Here is a 13,276-nt window from a genome sequence, read left to right as displayed (position 1 = left end):
TCGTTTTGTTTATTTTTTTGCTCGAAGGAGACATATGCAGTAGCGTAACCTGGGGGGCCCTCGGGGGCTCAGGGGCACGTGCCCTCCTCCCCCCCCCCCCCAATTCCTAGTGCCCCCCACAGATGCTCAACAAGAACATTAAATTCCCGCTTGCCAAGGAAGTGTTATGAGTTTCAGTTCCCTGAACCACAATTGGAATAAATTGATAAGAAAAAGAGCGCCCTCTAGCGTACAAAGAGGTCCAGCCCCCTCCCCTCTCTCCCCCTTTGCTTTGCGAATTTGCAGTAATTGCGACCGGGCCTGGAATTTTGGGGGCAATGTTGTTGGGTCCTGCCTTGATGCCTCCTCATAACATGTTGTTGCACTCCTGGGCCCCTACTAAAAAAAACCTGGCTACGCCACTGGACCTGTGATCTACAGAAAAAGGAGTCACATACCTGTTTTCACGAAATTCCTGATGAACGGGGTTTTTGCAGGGCTGAGACGAGACATTTATTGACAAAATTTAGGCACGAGAGAACTCCAAAAACTTGGCTTCCAACACAATTTAAGACTGACTGAAGAAAGTACATGTATAGGTCTGCATGGTGACCAACGCCCTGACTGCCAACTGCGAAGGATGATTGGCAAAGCTCACTCCACGTTTACGATTCATCCAGCGATCGGATTAAGATTGGGATATCAAGGGGATTGAAGGGAGATCAACGACATAAATGGCAAGAATTTGATTACGTAAGAGTGCCGCAACACTCTCCATTCAAATAAGACAAATGTAAACACTTAGCAATTGCGTAAGGTAAAAATGTTTTTGAATGTTTTTGGCGTGGTGTAAAGGTACAATGCAGGATAAACTACACTTCTCCACAGGATTAGAAGAGATATCCATTCAGTATCCGCAAACCGTTTTATTGTAATCATTATAAGGTACACATCTCTTTCATTTACTCGAACTTTGTTAAGAAGCATCGTATTTTCTAGGAAAAGAAAACGTTTGTCCTCTCTTCAAAACCACAGCTCAGATCGGATTGAGTTCCAAAAGAATGTTACATAATGCATTTCACTGGCACTTGACCGTCGTTAGGAGCTCGGAGCGACTTTAGTTACAAATCGACCAGAAATCGCCCGAATCCAACCCGTGTTTGTCCAGCATCTGCAAAAACATTTATTCAGTAATAACCAAACGGTTTTTGACATTTTCTCCCCTAACGTAATGTTATCGCACCTGTCAATGTAAAGACGTGTGATAGATTACTCGCTAAATTTGTCTTTTACAAGTTGCCCCGAATCCAATATTTGCGGCTGGGGGCTTTATCCAATAATAGCGACTCGTCTGTTTGTGTAGATCCAACTGGTGCATCTTAAACATCTTAGAAGGTGATGCCGGAGTAGAATCAACCTTGTATAGACCAGAACTTAACGTTGGTCGGTCAAAGTCCGATCCAGAGCCTGATAAATAAGCAGCTTTTTAGGCGACACGGGAAGACTTAAGAGAAAGTTGACATGGGATGATTCTGCCGCCAAGAAGGATAATCACATTAATTCGACAGACAATCCATCATGAAGGATTGAATTTCTGTTTTTCTTTCTATTTCTGTGTGGCGAAGAAAGAAAATTCGATTGAAAGGGGTAAATGTGTTTTTTTCACATCATAAAAAAATGATGCATAGACCTATAAAACACAATAATCGAGGGCAACCTTGGGGAAATCGCCAACTTTTTCCTTTTCTTTTTGCCTTAATACCCCACCATTTCAAAAGAGACAAATCTTATTCTTAAACACTTGTGTCCTCTGTACAATTGACTTGAAAGGGAGGCTCAAATATAGCGAGATTCGGCTATAAGTGAAAGGATTTTGACCTAAACAGTTTGGCAACATAAATATAAACGAACTGGAACTGTATGCACTGCCAGCCTCGTTTATATATTTCAATATGGCATGACCAAAAGAGCTGAAACGTGCGTTATGTGCATCCATTTTAATCTTAAACAAAAAGGGGTTCGAACGATGTTTGAAAAAAGTACAAATCCCTGGCTATGACCGCGACTGAGAATTCACCTTGCAAAACCACGTCAACTTCTGTATCCAGATGTGCAGAAGAAATGTCTATTGACGCAGCTTCTCTTTCTCTGACGTCAACATTACGTCAATTCTTTCTTTTTTATTGAAAGGGATGATAGGCTCAAGAAGTGAATAACATGGAATAAACCCCGCGGGAAATCACTGATAAAGAGACAAGTGTCCGGAAGGTCGACCTAATCGAGTTTGAATGTTTTGTAGTCAAATTTGAATTTGACATTTTTAAAGAGTGCATAAGCTGAAGATGTAAGCCAACCCCTCGATTTGTTTTAATACTCCACTACTCTTACTCCGTAAGTCACGAATGAGCCTGTAAAACCATGCCTCTTTCGCAGCCGCAAGAAAGCCTTACTGTCTCAAGATGCCAAGCCCGTCACTTCTGTGCGTCGAGTCATTCCAGTCCTCCTCTTGATCCACACCTCACGGTGTTCGGATGAACTCCCCAACGTCTTCGTCTTTTTTTCCTCATCATCTCAGGTTTCGTGACGGGTCTCTGATGAGCGCATGCTGTGGGGTCACTCGAGTCGATTCCTGGCCTATCGGCAAGCCTTCTATCGTGGCGTTTGTTTGCCCATTCGCTGTCTCAAGTTGAGGCATTATCGAGAAGTAAATTCCACACCACAAGATAAATTCAGGGCACGTGCCCCCCTGGAAAATCTAGTGCCCCCCCGAGTGCCCCCCCCCCATCAAATGCTGGTGCCCCCCCTATCCTCTGCAAAATTCTGCGCGTTGTTAAAATCATTACCTCAAAAATAGCAATTTCTGGAGATATCTTCAGATCGAATTTAGCATCAAATGTGGCACCATTTTGCATCTAGCCCATCCTCCGTATGCGAAAATTGTCCAAAGGGGAGGGGGCACCCCCTCCCCTTAGGCCCCTCCCCCAGGACAGCGATCCGTATCCACCTAAGTGCCCCCCCCCCCCATCAAATGCTGGTGCCCCCCCCCCCCCCTGTGCCCCCCCCCCCCCCCCCAGACTGAAAAGTCTGGTGACGCCACTGCTTCAGACGCATCATTGGAAATAACCTCCTTTTATTGTTTTCTTCAAAATGACATCATGCCAGAAAGAATATCATTAAAACAAGTAATCTTTTAACGATAATTTTGTCAGTTACTTTTTTGATACCTGCAAATGATGTAGGCACTATTCTACCTTTAAATGGTTTCTGAATGTTCTCGCCGGACGCGACGGCGCAAGTCTATGCTCATTCTCTCCGTCGAGCTCTGCCGCCCTTTCTGACGACTGTTCATTTTGTTTTCCTGTTTTGTTTCCGTACATTTTGATTTCTAGCTCGGCTGCAGATATGTAGATCCATCACTTAACCCTTCGGCCAAAAGGTTTCTAGATCATCAAGTACTCAAAGACTTACTGATTACTTTTCAATGACGACATGAAAATTCATGAAATTATTGGAGTGAAAGACGATACAACTGAACTTCCTCTACATGCATTTGTATTGCTGTGAATTGAATAATTCAGTAGTATGCAGCGTCAACATGCCTATGCTGCACGTTAGCTGTTCCAAATTAACAAGCTGAAAATGTCCTTAACTTATCGTCTGCTCCCAGAAAAGGGCACATCAAGGTGATTTGATGGCGTCCAAGGTATATTCAGAGTCATCTGATATTTATGTCCAATTACACGTTTTGTTTGCTCGTTGGAATTGTGGTTTCTTGATGTTCTTTACCGAAGATCGAGATGGAGTTGACGTGTTTCAGCCAGTGACCTCAACGTGCAACGTGAGGTTCGCGGCTTCCTGTAGCGGACCCCGTCCCTAGGGGCCTACTCGCGCACTCGATCTCCGAGGTTCCTGCCTCTCAATGATTTTTTTCTCAGTCAAAAGCTGGGACTATATTAAATCTGCTTTGATAGATAATACATGTTTGTGCTAAGATGGGCACCGTCCACAATTAATAATCACTTTCTACTTAGTCAAATATTTAAGCAAATTCTGTGAGCAGCTAAATTCGTAATACGCCCTATAACTAATTAACGGTCCAAGATCTAGTGATGAAGCAGGATGAAACGTTTTCAAAATAAGCACAGATGACCTTTTTTTTTAATAATGATGATTTAAAAAATAAAAAACATTAACATTGGAAATGGAACAATTAGCCTACAATTTTCGATCACATGTAACTTTATCTTGTCGCGGTCTACTGTGTACGTCAACGTTAAATTGACGTTATAACATGACATGTGAAACGTACACCTCAAAATGTCGGTTAAGCATTTTCGTCAAGAACTGAGCTTTTGATGAGAAGTGGCGTGGACCTTTCATCCATCGTCCGTCAAGATGGTCGAGAGCACGCAGAGAGCGTAAAGAAAAACCCTGGACACGAGAAAAAACATCGGTGAGTGGCGGGGGGGGGGGGGTGAGTATAGCCGCCAGTATTAGCCGAAAAACAGCCAGTTCGCAGCCCACCGCGAAAACACTTCAGGTCTGCCAATTGAAAGCAATCCGCGTCATTACGGACGAGTGCGTGGCAGAAAGGCAGTCAGGTTGCAACGCTGTCGTCGACTAAAAACACTACATAGAATGACTTCGAAGACATGTAATCGATACTGAACGGCACCTGCACGTGGATGGCTGTCCGGCCAAATACTTGGTTCAGAATGAGAAAATGTGCAGGTCGTCACTTCGGCTAAAATAATAACAATATCATCATGGTTTAAAGGCACTGCGATCATTTGCCTATTGTGCATGTTTTCGATTGAAGCAACAAGAGTGCTCAAGGAAGGGTGCATAACAGCTAACTTGTAGTTTTAGCTCATACAGTGGCAACTTTACATTATCAGAAAACAGGGAAGGGATATTAGCATATTGGTCTCGTAACTGGAATCCATTGCTAACGCACGTAAAAGGATGTGCCGACTGACACACTTTTTTAAAACCACATTGACTCACAAGGTATTTGGTACCAGTTCTATCTTCATGTTGAGCAAGGTTTTCGCATTCTGTAGGTAAAGTTTCGGCTATAAACAACCTATGTTTCTATAGTTTGCAAGGTTTCATATATGGAACACATGACGTGCATAATATTTTTGCGCCACAACTCACAATTGTCATCGGATGTTAATAAAGTGACAGCTGTCTTAGAAATATTTTAGCACGATTGATAGTGTTACATCCCATCATTCTACTGTCCGATTCATACAGCAGAATGTTCTGTTTGTCTATATACAAAATTATTAAATTTCAAATGCTGTTTAAAAAGAACTTATGACATGCATGCTTTTGCAAAAAAAATATAGTTGCCTATAGTCAGTGTAGTGTGGAATTTGAACTATGAAATACAGACTCCTAGGTTGTATTGCGCATGCCTAAATGAAGATAATATTAGGACAGTGACAGGTCACGTGTGAGGGTTAGAGTCCATATTAGGTAGGCCCTATGAGAGACCAGCTTTCGTAAGAGTCCAAATTTCATACGACACCGGCGTGCTTTCATTATTAAAATAATTCGTTCGGTAGTTAATACATGATAAAATTAAGTGATAGCCAACACTGATTAAATCTGTAAAATGTAGGTTGAATACACAACATCTGGATGATAACACGACTCGCATATTATGTTACCGCCCGCGTGTATAGAAACCTAAGCCTGTGCGTTTCTCAGTTGAAGTAAACAAACATCTTGTGATGTCGCCATTTTGATACTGAACCAACATTACACAAAAACACTGGTATGGAATAACAAGGGCAGTGTCCTAATTTTGTTCCATTTTGGAGAGACCTATTTGTGCGACATGAACAAGAGTTCTTTTATAGAGCTCGGAATTGAGGAAGTATATTTTTACTGAAACGTATCAGTTGGATCGAACACTTTTAGCGCCCAAGGCACGTAAAGTGTATGACGTCTTTAGGTATACAAGAAAATAAATGTCTCTGAAATTGTGTTGTGATGACGTTTGTATAGGCTTTAGTTCCGCTGCACACAGTTTGCAAACAAAGACACTATGTGCTTTCATTCAAATGCCTTTTCTATCGATCTGCAAAGAGAGTAGAAACGAGATATGTAGACAAATGCCTCACCACCCGCCTCTCATATAAAAACCCTTATTATTGCAATTTCTTTTAGCTGTCTTGCTACGCAACTCATACATTACCTAGTTTGCGCAGTAATTTTACCCGATCTTTCTGTCCGCAAAGAGAATTTTTTATTTTACCCGATCTTTTTGTCTGCAAAGAGAATTTTTTTAATAGAGAGTGGTTTCTACGGAAGCGTTAAAGGGACATAATACAAACTAAAAAAGATTAAGTCATAATTATGACTTATATCTCATAATTATGACTTATTATTCAGTCACATTTATGACTAAAATTTTTGTTATTATGAGATATCCTAAGTCATAATTACGACTTAATACTAAGTCGTAATTATAGGATATAAGTCATAATTATGAGTCATATTTATGAGATATAAGTCGTAATTACGACTTAATCATAAGTCATAAAAAAATTTATGAGATATGTCATAATTATGATTTAACAATTACTAAGTCGTAATTATGAGATATATCTCATAATTGTGACTTAATACTATGTCATAATTATGAGATATAAGTCATAATTATGATTTTTTTTGTATTATGTCCCTTTAACGCTTCCGTAGGTTTCATATACACACACACTCAGAACAGAATTGCAGCTATATTGCTGCCAATGATCGGTATACGGTCGGACGAATGGGACGATGGCTAATACTGTCGGGCATTCACAATTCCACATCTTTCTACAATATACTAATGGAAAATGTCCAATGTAGCGTGCACGAGAAGAGAGTCAACGCAGAACAAAGATGAACGGAGCGTTGAATAGAAATTATCTCATTATAGGAACCATTACGATATAATATTAATAGTTGATGAATTAATTTGTACGGTCCGTTTCCTCAGTAATATATAATTTTCGCATCAAATGTCATGTTTTTCCCCTGTGAGGTGATTGTAATTCAATAATGAAACGCTCCGCTGTCTATTTATAGTGGTCATTTTTTTTTTACCAGACAGAGGATTAAAATGGACAGAAATTTGAATACATATTTCGAGTTTTGATTTTGCGGACAAAATATGATGAACGTAAGCCTGACCAATGTCATTCGAGTGATATAATCACAAATTATTTGCCCCAAAATACCACCAGGCATACACTTAACATCACTGACTGTGCATATGAAAACAACTATCGGTCAATAAACACGACCCGTTACCATACCAACTGCATTGTTGAAATTGCATTTATTTGCATTTGGCAGTTTTTCGTCTGTTTCAATAAATATAATATTTATCTACAATAATCTACATTTTGCTTCTGATGAGTACATTTCGAGATAACTTTTAAGCTATAGACAATTTACCACAACGTTAAGGCCCTTTCTCAAAGACATCTTTAAATTGTGATGATACATTACATCGAACAAGATTAATTCATTGCACTCGCATCCATTAATCAAAGTAAATGAGTTTCGTTGTTACTAATTCCCACCGAGTCCATAAATCATTATTTTAAAACCATACTCAATTCTCACTGTGTGGGAAATTTAGAGCCCTTTCCCCCGAAAAGTTGTGCAAATTTGAATAACATTCTAAAAATGGCAAAACGCAGTGCGGTTTGCCAGCAAATGGCGTACGTATAATCATCATGAGACGGTTACTTGCTGTAGCATTCAAAGTTCAAGATTATATCAAGGGTGAACATTAATGTCAGCAATGTGCGGTAAACACCGAGTGATACAGGTGGATATTATACATGCTTGATATCAAGTTATCAACGAATGTGCCAATTATTTATACAGGTGCAGGAACAAGTGCATTCACTCGGACGGACAAGATAATTTCATCTAAGAAATCGAAACTTACCAATGTTTACACACTGAATCTTCGGATCAAAGACAGGGTTTTCCCGGTGTAATTATTATCTGAAGGGACCAGGGCTGGTTCTTTTGAGTCAAATTTCGGCTAACTTTTTTGGGGGTGAATTCTTTGCTGGCTGGTTTGGTTACATTTTGAGAAGTACTACTGCTAACTTCTCTATTCACGTACTGGGTTCTAATTCAGACTACAACCAAACAAGAGTAAACCAGTCCAATGGATAAACCTTTGCTGATACAGGTGCCTTTATAGAGACACTTTTCTCAATCAATTAAGACTTTCATGTTCGGGGCGTTTTGTGCCCTCTTCTTACTTTAATAACAACGGGAAAAGGCATCCCATACTACCATCTCGTTTCGTGACGTCAGCTAGGACGATATTGTATTTGATTACTGAGTTGGATCACCTTCTGACATTTCAGGAATCTGTCCTGGTATCCTCACCATATCGTCTTTGCCATTCTCCGTCTTGGTATTTAGTCCAGAGGTCACGGAGGTGGACTTGGTGAACATGCTAGTCCTTTCCAAGAACTGGAAGAAATCTTCGGCCCCTCCCGGGTCCATGGCGTCGTCCAGGGTCGCCTCGGGCCGTCGGTAGCACCTGAATCGGTCCCAGAGGCCCTGGAACATGTCCGTCATTTCTTGCCGGATCTGCCGGTTCAGGACGCCGTACAGGATCGGGTTGACTGCCGAGGAGGAGTAGGCTACCCAGGTGGTCAGGCGCTCCCATAGAGAGGTGTCTCCACTCTGAGAGCCTGCGAACACCCCGTAGACGTGCAGGCCAAAGTACGGGGTCCACAAGATCAAGAAAGTCAACACAATGAAGAGAATCGTCTTGGCAGCTTTCAGATCACTGCTGGTGATGTTGAAGAAGGATTTGGGAGAGAAGTGCTTCTTCTTACCGACGTAGTTCTGGACTTGAGGCGGTTTTCTCTGGTAGCCATCTGGTTGGTCAGACGATCCGCGTGCTTGATCCATCTGTAGACTATCAGAGGTACCGTTTTGTATGGATGTACCTGATACCATGCTGGAGACCGTTGAGCTACCACCGGCCGTGCCGGCGTTGCCTCGCGAAGCGGTCGCGCCGTATGTACCGAACGTGTAAGTCGGTTTGACTTGCCGAGCCGCCTGGCGGGCCACCCGAAAGACATTGCAGTAAGTTACGACCAAAATGGCCGCTGGTAGCAGGAAGCAAACGCAGCCGATGAGGACAACATACGCGATGTGGGTTGGTGTGTGCTCCCAAGCAAACGTGCAGTGGCCACGATGGTGGTTGTACTCGTAATGGTTCAGACCAACAAGTGGCGGCAAGGCAAGAAGACCGCTTTGCAGCCAGATGTACACCACCAAGACGATACCTTTAGTTGGGGTCAAGTTGGCTGCATGGTCCATGGGACGGGCTATGGAGTAGTACCGCTCCACACTGATAAAAGACAAAGTCAGGATTGAGGAGAAGGCGAAGAAAGCATTGAAGAAGCCATTAGCTTTGCAGTAAGCGTCCCCTAGTCTCCATTCCATGGTGATGGTAGACACGATGGAGATCGGCATAACGATGAAAGCACAGAGCAAATCCAGAATGCACAAATTCAGCACGAAGCCGTGGGTGAGGTTCCGGAGCTGAGGCGTCTTGGCGATGATGGTTATCACCAAGAGGTTGCCGACTACGGATCCGATGTCCACCAGAATCATCACCACGACGGAGACGATCTCGCCGGCCGATAACTCCTCACTGCTGCCCGTATCGTTGGCCATGTTATCGCTGCCACACTCCGCTGATACACCGGTGTAGCTCCAATGATATACCACCGTAACCCCCTCGAGTTATACTTTCAGCATCTCTTCCCGGCTCACGGTAATGATTTCAGTATTCGGAATTTCTTCACCGAAATCTCTAGTCGGGATCGCGGCTGGTTCAAATGATGATGCAACTTGCTCGAGGTACTTGTTTGCATCGTCTGCGATATCAAGCGCGTGACATACTCGGAGATTTCGCCTCGGCAAATCCTGCATATCGACCCGACGATGCAGAGATATCTAAAGCACGTACCACGTCATGCATTGAATTGCCGCACTATCTTTGGCACAGGGATCTCCGGCACATGATAACAGGTGAAATTGCCGCGTTTTTGGAATCTACAGCACGTCCTCGCTCGTAGCTCGTCCTCTCTGGGCAGGACAACAGCACACACGGAGAGCTGGAGCAGAATTCTGGCCAGTCAGTATCGGCAAATTAACTAAAGGCCATGCTGCCCCTCGCACGTCTGCAATGAGTATTCCGCGCATTCTCCCCTCCCGCGCTTTTTATGTCGATCCACTGCACTCACACGCTGACCACTGCTTCATGTTGGCTCCGTGTACGCCCACGCTGTCTTATATAAGGACCGGCAAAGCATAGGCCCTGTCTCTGACTCGACTCTGTAAACAAAAGTCAGCGGCGAAAGTGCCTCTTTATCCCAGACTTAAGGGTACTTTTTACGAGATGAATAAGATGCACTTTTTTATCACAGGTATCATCGTGAGTTGACGCGAAGGACAGGCGCCTGCAGGCCAAGTACGTGGTCCCAAGATTTCCAAATAATGGCGCCGTATTGGCTCTGAGCAAACAGAAAATTGCTCGTGGCTCGAAATTTATCACAATGAATCAAAGTGGCCGAAAATTATAATTTCTTTCCACCATGATAATTATGGTTTGCGGATTTCATCAAAGCGTGTGTAACGGTTGCGCCACTGGTTCATATTTTGGATAATTTGATGCTGCATTAAAACCTGTTATAGAAAGACTCTAAAAGTGAAATTAGGGTTCTGATAATATTTCATTTTGTTTTAAAATAGCTTGACATTTTGATACAAATATTTGAACGGCTGTGATGCAAAAGATTGATTAAACATTATGTATGTGTTGCATTATAGTCTTTCAGACTGGAGAACTGACCTCATAGAACAGGCAACGTCAGTCGTCTGTGACTGCAATGGTTTCGACGCCCAGAGGTCAAGGGTGATAGGAACAATCACGCACTGCCACCGATCTCTGACTCTATATCTGAGAGAAATTTGGACTTCCGTACTGTACCTTAATATGCTGATAGTCTTTCTCTGTGTAGACCGATGAGGGCGCCACAAATGATAGACACTAAGTTCAAGATTTCTTTTTTTTACACCCGGTTCATATACTTAATGTCAAAGCGGAGTGAATTCGACTTCACGAAACATTTGCAGCAAAATTCGCTTGAATTGACATGTGTTGAACGTCACAAATTCGCGTTCGCGTTTGGTTTCGCAATATAAACACTTGCGTTTATGCATTAAAAGGTAAATGCGGCCCCTTGTCTAGACTAAAAACGAAGTGTGTTTGGGCCAGAACGGTATATGGCGTTATTTGTGGAACAACTTGGCATTTCGTCGTTTTCCCATGTGGATTTCTGCGAGTTCATCACATCGATGTGAATTTTTCCGAATCCGTTGACAAAATGCTCTGAATTTTTCCGACCGAAAATAAAGATGCTACCAATTGTCCTTGCCCTTAAGTCGCAGCGGATGGCTTTACTGTACTTTCTGCTTTTGTGGGAAATAATACCGTTATTAAAATTATAATTACGTATTTTTTTACGGGAATATGATACCGAAAGGCCAAGGAAAAAATACAGGACATATTTATGTATGATACATTGTTTATTACATATTTATTTAGGTACAGACAATGGGTTATCACTCTATGTACAACGTTCGTTGACAGAGAAGTTGGAGATTATTGAGACATTTTAGTTTGCAATAAAAGCTCTTCAAACAGAACAAAAATGCGATTACTGTTTGTGGGGTTACGAAGTTTTGTTCACACTTAATGCTTCGTATATAGTACATTGACAGAAGTAGATTTTTTGGTATGGCATTTTATAAAATAAAAAATGTGCAAGAAGTAAAAGTCAAAACTACACAAAATCCGTAAAAATTCTGGCCAGGAACGATGCCATTGTTACAATTACTATACATTGCCATTTTGAACTCTATTGGATCTTCAGTTTGATTGGTGTCATTCCTACCCAAAATTGCCTGAAAAAATTGTAATATATGTCAATATATATTGTAATATATAATCAATATATAATCAATATATCAGGCTGAGATTTTTCCAGACTTTTTTTTATGATGCCACCCAACAAAAAATGAAATCAGCTATACACAAACAGCAATTCGAGTATCTGAGTTGTCTTTGACCTCATCGTTGGATTTTGCCATTTCCCAAAGTACATAATGTGGGTTCTGTAAGCAGCTCAATGACTTCACAGTTCTCGTCGCAAGGGGGCGATATCACTGAAACTCGAACACAGCCGTATATACACAACTCTAAACTCGTTTATGAACACTGATCTTTCTATACATTTATAAAGATCGCCTAATCGCCTATATGATCACTAGGTACAGGTTTTTTTTTTAATACATGTAAAAAACCTGACACTGTTGCAAAACTTCTACTAGTACAGGCATATCATAATAATACAGAATGCATAGTAATTTGCACGTAATAATGAGTACCAATTGTTTAATACAATATTCACAGAGAAATTTGGTTAAACACACTTTTATAGGTTACATAATATGTTGAATTATACAGTAATAACAGTACAAAACTGTAAAAATGCCTGATGTTTTTACCCACATTTTTATCAGTCGTTCGTTCCCGTGTGAAATATGCATGACCAACATGGATGACCTTGTCACAACCGTGAACAAATTACAAGTCATTATCACAAACATTCAAAATGAAATCCGAAATCAAAGGACACAGCATCAGCTTTTGTAAAACTAGTTAGGGCAATAGGTCTTAGTAATTTTCTCTAAGATACTCCACTTGTTGTAGTCTGTATGGAATACAGGAATAGCCGCTTGCACACTCACACACAAGCATCTACGATATGCGAGCAGATTTGGCGATAAATTATGCAAAACGAGACTGCGTCTTGACCCCCAGATTTTGACCATTCAGCGGGCGCATTCTATCGGGTCTTCTGTAACACGATGTTGTTTTACAAAAACATGGCAGTCAAATTGACCAATCAACAGCTTAGTCAACATCGTAAAGTCGACTCCAATTGGCTGGCGCGTGGCCAGGTCGCATAAAATGTGCATGCGAGGATATATCAGACCGCAGCGTGGCTTTGTACACATGAATGTTTGATCCTCAGACTTGCTGTATGTATAAACGATTATTACTGCCCTTATAGATCAACCATTTCTAACACGACGCACACTCTAATCACTAATTATTTATGAATCTTGGGTATATCAGCTACTTATCTACGGTTCCAACGTTCTAGTTTTTCCAGCAAGC

General features: G+C 41.6%; 1 protein-coding gene across 1 annotated transcript; it reads right to left on the bottom strand.

The window, feature by feature from the left end:
• Nucleotides 1-7,316: 7,316 nt before the first annotated feature.
• Nucleotides 7,317-10,255, bottom strand: LOC119738210 (probable G-protein coupled receptor). The gene has a single exon (XM_038212977.1). The coding sequence runs from the start codon at nucleotides 9,700-9,702 to the stop codon at nucleotides 8,341-8,343; it is 1,362 nt and encodes a 453-aa protein (XP_038068905.1). The 5' UTR covers nucleotides 9,703-10,255; the 3' UTR covers nucleotides 7,317-8,340.
• Nucleotides 10,256-13,276: the final 3,021 nt, after the last annotated feature.

This window comes from Patiria miniata, unplaced genomic scaffold (assembly GCF_015706575.1).
Source record: "Patiria miniata isolate m_02_andy unplaced genomic scaffold, ASM1570657v1 HiC_scaffold_3, whole genome shotgun sequence".
NCBI classification, from domain to species: Eukaryota; Metazoa; Echinodermata; class Asteroidea; order Valvatida; family Asterinidae; genus Patiria; species Patiria miniata.
The sequence above is the reverse complement of the archived record's forward strand: the minus strand, read 5'-3'. Positions and strand labels throughout refer to the sequence as shown.